Below are 7284 nucleotides of genomic sequence, written 5' to 3'. Positions count from 1 at the left end.
CAGATTACTCATGTTGTGCAAAATGTTTATATACTGTACAAATCACTACAAGTTTCCACAGGAGGAAGAAATCTGCTCAAATCGCCCCCTCCCCTTACCTGTCACCTGCAGAAATTTAGGCAGGATCCAAACCCTTCTGTCTTATCTTTCAATCTGTTTCTTCCTCCTGTTCATACATCATCACATGAATGACTTTGAATGTACAAAAGCATTGGACTTATTGTTTTTGAAGGAGATGAAGCTGGAAATTTGCCAGACCCTCAAAGGCTGCCACCATTCTTGCTTTTTGAATTCTGCTGAATGGAACAATATGCTTTGTAAGCAAAGTTGTTGTGATTTGCAATGCCCACTCCTTTCAGAGGGTACACCCACATTATTCTGAGACTATTAGATTGTAGAAGCCAACACTGGGAAGAATGTAGTACTTTTGGGGACGTGCTGAATCCTAAAACTATGTGGTTAGGAAGCAGAATAAACTGGGACAAGTTACACATAGGGTTAAAACCAAAGATTCGAGAGATGTCAGAACCAAAGACCCTCCCCAAAGGACAAGAAAATAGAGGATTTACTGCCCCCGCCCCGAGAATCATCTCTCTCCATCTCCAGTTTCTAAGCAAGTTCAATGTAGGGCTGTTACACAAAAATTAATGTCATGGCAACTGTTTCTGTTGTGCTGCCGACGTTATCAGAACAAAAGACCAAGATGAATTTTCCTTTAGTTTTGTTTTGTGTGCATTTTGTGCCAGCCCAAATATTAATGATATGGTGAACATATCATTTTTATCTTTTTATCATCTTCAACAGACCAAGCAGCTTCTCCCTTACCTTTTGACCTACAGTTTAACTACAGTGATCCAGGCAACAGTCACTTCTAGGCTGGATTACTGTAACGTGCTCTAAACGGGGCTTCCCCGGGTCTGATCCAGAGATTGCAGCTGGTTCAAAATACAGCGGTGTGTGTCATCGCCAGAGTGTCAAGTGGTACACACATAACACCGTTATTATGTCAGCTGCATTGGCTGCCAGTAGAGAACCGGATCATATTCAAGGTTTTGGTACTAACCTGTAAAGCCCTATGCAGACTGGGACCAGAGAGGTGGGATGGCCTCTCCCCATATGTGCCCCAGAGGATGCTCTGATCAGGAGACAAACAACTATTGGTGATCCTTGGACCCAGGGAGGCCCGCCTGGCCTCAACCAGAGCCAGGACCTTTTCGGTCCTGACTCCAAACTGGTGGAACTCTCTGTCTAGAGAGACCAGGTCCCAGCAGGATTTACGATCTTTCTGCTGCAACTGTAAGACAGAGATGTTCCACCAGGCATATGGCTGAAGCTAGGCTAGGCCTCCACTGGACTGGATAGAGGAGGAGAAGGGAAGACCAGATCCCTCCCTAGAGTTGTCCACCATCCAGTTTTAAATTGGTAGATTGACTACCTCCATTAGCTGATTTCTGCTATCTTGTATATCTTAAATCTATATTATACTGCTGTGCTGTATGTTGGTTTTAAACTGTTTTTTAAGATGTAAGTTTTATTATGAATGTTTTTACCAGATGTAGTCTGCCCTGGGCCTGCTTGTGCGGGAAGGGTGGAATAAAAGTCAAAAGTAATAAATAATAAAAAATAATAATAACATATTTTCTGCGATCTATTGGTGGGAATGGATTGTTTGACAAGGAGATAAGTCTTAATTTCTTTTTCGTATATGAACTAGAGGGCCCAAGCATGGAAGGAATGAGTCTGGAGATCCAGGAGACCTAGTTTTGGTTGCAAAAACATGGTTTATTTATGCCATTTCAAAATTATGCCATTTTTTTATTATTATTTATACTCCCTTTGATATGTATGAATTAGATGGAATGATGTATACAGGGACCTATATTAATTTTTTGTCTTGGGGTAGAGCAGCCAAGTCTTTCTGGCAATTGGTGTTACCATGGAGTGGGGGTAGTACTTACCTAGACTTCACTTCTGGACATTATCACACTGAGTGTGGGAGTGTGTGTGTGTTTTGCTCTGGGGCCAGTTCTTTTTAGAACTAGGCCAACACAGCATTTTGCCATACAATGATGAAGATTCCAGTGGTAGCCATGCACAGGAATGCATGTTTCCTTGCAAGGATGGGTTTTGAAGTTCTTACATGTCCTTGATAGTTGTATGCAGATGTATGTGGATATTTTACATTCAATCAGTCAATCATTTATTTTGGTTGCAAGACCAGCCAAGTTAAGTACAGATAAAAAAGAACAGTTTTTAAATACTTAAAATGGACAAATACACACACACACACACACACACACAGATATATATATATATAACACATTTCAGCTGTAACTTATCTTGATACCTTGCCAACTCCCCTGCCCTTTGCATTACACTTAAGTTAGGCAGAAGTCTAATTAAAACAGGGCAAAAGTCAAATATATTTTCCTGTACAAAAACATCCCTCACCCTGAGTATACACATTGTTAATTTAATATAACTTTCCCCAAGGAAATAATTAGGAATTTCAATGTCATCCTGAGATTGTATACATTTTTGTCATGAAAGATAACAGATGCACTTGAAAATGAAACTAACAGCCAAGTAGTCCTGTTAGACTATTTCTGTTCATGGCGTGAATGGGTTTTCCAGCTCTCCAAAGAGCAGCGAAACAGCAAAAAAGATATTGGAAGAATCCTTCTTGATTTATCTTTTAATCTAACTTCACCTTTTAATCTAACTTCACCTACATCCTGTGTAGACCAACTCAAGCTGAATAAGAGAGGTTGTAGGTAAGTTTTCTGACTACAGCAATGAGTTTAAGATAATTCCGTCAAATGAGGCAATTAAAACAGATGGATTCAGAGCAGCTCAGCGGTCTATGTTTTGAATAAACACTAGATGGGACAGGTGTTTATAGTAAGCTGGCTTATCAAGAAAATTCAGTAAATTTGAACACTGGATTTGATGGCTGTATGGGTTTATGTTTTATAGTAATAATAAGAATACATGCAAAACTGCATGTATTTTTTCCCTGCTCCAAGAGCTCATGAGCCAGAAACCTAAAAGTCTTCCTCAACATACCTGTGGGACTGCCTCTCCTTTTTTGTCCCTTGGATGCTTCTGCATTTGCAGATAAGCAGTTGCAGTCGTCCCTGGCCTGAGGGATGTTTGTCTGGCTTTGACCAGGTTCAGAACTTTCTCAGCCCTGGAGCCAGCCTGGTAGAATGCCCTTCCAGTGGAGCTGCGAGCCCTGCAAGATCCATTACACTTCCACAGGGCCTGAAAAATTGAGCTGTTCCTGTGGGCCTATTTATTCATTTTATTTATTTACTTTGGATTTCCATTCTGCCCTCCCCATGAAGGGCTCAGGGCTGAAGCACTGGAGACTTGTCCCTCTGCCGTGTCCCACCATACCTGCCCTGAATATGAATCTGCCTTGCTAGTTGCACTTTATAGCTTCAAGGCAGCCTTTTAACTGAAATTGATAGTAGGTATGACTTCGTATTTGTAATCACTGGTATTTATTTGTTTTTATTGTTTCAATGTAAATTGTATTTGTATGATTTAACATTTGATTGTCCCTTCAGGACAACTTAATGCCCACTCAGACCAGTTAACAAAGTATGTTATTAAGCAGGTGTACTCAGAATCCTAGCCATCTCTATTCCATAGAGTTTACACCCATTGAAGTATTTATATGAATGAACTATAAAAGGATATGAAGTACAATGCAGAGTGACGTATAAAACAACAGCACTGAGAACCTACTCTTTGTAAAAATATATACTTGTATCTACTTTTGCAGATCAAGGTCCCAAATAATACAATTTTGATGAGAGAAATATATTTGTAAATAAGATGGGACATTTTGTACATTCCTAACTGCAAAAGGTGAAGAGGAAAATCTCCATGCCTTTTCCCAGTGCAGGATTCTGCCAAGAAAAGATTTTGTTGCAGAGACCAAAGGATCAAAGTGTTTCCAGCTTGCTTTAATGTCCAAAATCACTCTATGATTTTTAAACTTTACTGTAAATAGATCAATGTGTTTCTTGAGGGAAGAAAGTAATACTACCATGACAAGTTCTTTTCCTTTGTTGACTGCAAGGGACTTGAGGTGGCAGAAGTAGAGAATCCTTTCCTGAGATAAGAATGCTTATACCTAAAACATCAGAGACATAACGGTTATCTTCATAAAGAAAAAATCAAACTACTATGCCTCCTAATTTTTGACTAAAATAAAACTTTAATTGAGGAGTGACACTTTAAAAAGTTCTGTTTCAGTTTTGAATCCTGGATTTCCAAACTAACTCTGTACTGTTACTGTTCTTTTCAGAGTAGAACATTACCAGTGTGGATCTAATCCATTTGGGTTTGTTCATGAGTTTTAGCCCTGTTCATTGCAACAAGGGCTTCTAGGATTTGGGGGGCAGCTATTTGTGCAGTTAAGGGCAACAAAATCACACAGAACAGAGTCCTCCCTCTAAACTATTGGCCCACTGAATTTGAATACACACAACAGCAAATAGTGATTAACATTTATAGATTCTGAAGAATGCTTGAGGAAGGCAAGTGTCAGTGGTGAATGGGCACCTTGTTCTTTTCAAGTGGGGTTGGGAAAATGAGGCTCTGGGGTAGTTTATTTTCACTCTTAACCAACTTCATTGACCCTTAGTCCTCTAAACCATAGATCAACTGAGTTTTATCTCAGCTACAGTACACACACACACACACACACACAATGGACACTGAAGAAGGTGAGTGTTAATGGGTGTACACTATGGCAGGAAACTAGCTGGCAAAGTGGTAGTTGGGTGGCAGTGACATTAAACAAATCCATCTTCATGTTCACTTTTTTCTTTTTCTAAGTGATAACAGTGCCAAGAAATTATTATCTTTGCATCCTCCTGTCGCTACCAAGTTTCCTTGTACTTCGCAGTTTCGTTCCCATGACGAGAGGCATAGTCTTTTTTTTTATGCTCAACATTCCACTGCAAAACACTATGTATGTGTGTTCTCACATTAATTGTTCCTAATCTCCATTGCCCTGGCAGGCAGACTTTTGTTTTCCCCATAAGCTTTCCTTTTGCTGTGAGCAGCCAGGATTGTTTTTGAAAGAGCAGAATAGGCCAATGGCTTGCAGGGGGCTTAACTTAAGTTTGATGTGGAGAATTTTTTTTAATAATGTTTTGGTGGATGCTGGATTGGGGGAAGCAATCCTAGACAGGTCTGCTGAGATGTAAGTACCATGTTTATTCAATAGGGCTTAATCCCAGAGAAGTTTTAGAATTGCAGCCTATGATTGAAGTTTTTCGGCACTTTTTTTCAAATTTGATTTATAAAACAGACCCCATGCACTCCCTCTTATTTCCCCTGTACCACTTTTCCTCTCAATGACCCACCATCAAAGTAACCTGATGCAGGTGGAGGAGATAGACCAGCGTCTGAGTAGAGTTCCCAAACAAACCAATATGCACATCCTCCCTTAAACAGGTCTACTCAGACCCATGTTATTCAATAGTGCTAACTCTCAGTGAAGTATCTTTAGAATTGCAGCCTATACTTGAAGTCTTCCAGTGATTTTTTCAAGTTTGATTGATCAAACACGCCTCCTGCAGATCATTCCCCCAGAAACACTTTTTTCTCACAGTGACCGACCTTCCAGGAGCCCTGATGGGTGTGTGGGAGAAAGACAAGTGCCCATATAGCATCATCTAATTGGTAGAGAGACAATGTTGTTTTCCTGGTAGTCTTGGGGGGTGGGGGGGAGATGCACTCATGCACATTGCACATATTCCCCCTTCCTGCCAATGAAGTTAACATAAGGGCTCAGTCCTATTGGGATCTGATTGGTGAATGTTTGCCTGCCTGATGTTGCCACTCCAAGGCAAGAACCGAAATGAAACTCACAAACCTTTGGTGGTAGGGTGTTGTTATAATTTTTTCCCCAGGTTTGGTTCACTGTTCCAGAAGCCACTTCAACTATCAGCAATTTCCTTTTGTATTTCTGGCCCATTTGTTGATTTTTGCACACCTCTTGTGTTTGTCAGACTTACATGTACAGAGTTACAGAGTTACATTATAAATGCTGGACATCAAAGTCCCATACGGAATTCTCTCCTTTCCCAAGTGTAATATGCAGTAAAACGTAGCTTATTCCCTGCCTTTTTTATTGTATGATCTTCAAAAGTGAGGATTGATGATTGCTCTAGAAGATGGGTCAAAATATACTCACATGTTATTGAGCGGAACTTGACACTGCTGCCATTTTCAGCAGAATCCATTAACCTGAACTGCGCCCTAAAATGTAGCCATTGTAGCATATTTAACTCAAAACTTTTTTTGGTCTTGTTTCTGCAGCTTACATTTTTGCTGAAGAAGGAAATGGACAATCAGACCACAGTGACTTATTTTGTCCTCTTGGGATTTTCACACAACCCACCAGTCCAAATTTTTCTGTTCTTATTGTTTTTATTTATATATACAGCAACGCTGCTGGCAAATACACTGATTATAAAATTAATAGTGATGAGTAATCAGCTTCAGGGCCCCATGTACTTTTTCCTGAGTCACCTGTCTTTCCTCGATATTTGCTTCTCTTCAGTCACTGTGCCAAAGTTGCTAGTTAACCTCTGTTCAAGGCCAACAATATCATACAATGGCTGCATTGCCCAGATGTTCTCAAGCATTCTGTTAGTGTGCACGGAAGCTTATATTCTTGCAGCAATGGCTTTTGACCGATACATTGCTATACGCAAGCCCCTTCACTATGTGCAAATCATGAGCAGAGTGTTCTGCAGATGTCTGGTGGGAGGTGCATGGGCCATTGGAACCTTGCAAGCTCTGGTGAATTCATTACCTATATTAAAACTAACTTTCTGTGGTCCAAATATTATCAGGCACTTCAGCTGTGAATACCCATCTTTACTTGCTTTGTCCTGCACTGAAACATTCCCAAATGTGGTTACTTTCTTCATTTCTGGAACCACTATCGCAGTTTCTTCAATCCTTGTTATTCTGGTCTCCTATGTCCACATTCTCTCTACCGTCCTGAAGATGCAATCAGCTGAAGCGAAAAAGAAAACCTTCTCCACTTGCAGTGCCCACCTTATCGTGGTGCTTCTATACTATGGCACATGCAGCTTTAGGTATTTGAGACCCAACTCCATTTCCTCAGCAATCCTGGATGAACTTTTTTCCATCCAGTATAGCATATCAACTCCCATGCTGAATCCCATTATTTATAGCCTTAAAACCAGGGAAATCAAGTTCGGCTTAAAGAAATTATTGGGGTTCAAATGA

General features: G+C 40.3%; 1 protein-coding gene across 1 annotated transcript; it reads left to right on the top strand.

The window, feature by feature from the left end:
* Positions 1-6366: 6366 nt before the first annotated feature.
* LOC129340654 (olfactory receptor 2D3-like) lies at positions 6367-7284 on the top strand. The gene has a single exon (XM_054995568.1). The coding sequence runs from the start codon at positions 6367-6369 to the stop codon at positions 7282-7284; it is 918 nt and encodes a 305-aa protein (XP_054851543.1).

Source organism: Eublepharis macularius, chromosome 12, assembly GCF_028583425.1.
Source record: "Eublepharis macularius isolate TG4126 chromosome 12, MPM_Emac_v1.0, whole genome shotgun sequence".
Lineage (NCBI taxonomy): Eukaryota > Metazoa > Chordata > Lepidosauria > Squamata > Eublepharidae > Eublepharis > Eublepharis macularius.
The sequence above is the reverse complement of the archived record's forward strand: the minus strand, read 5'-3'. Positions and strand labels throughout refer to the sequence as shown.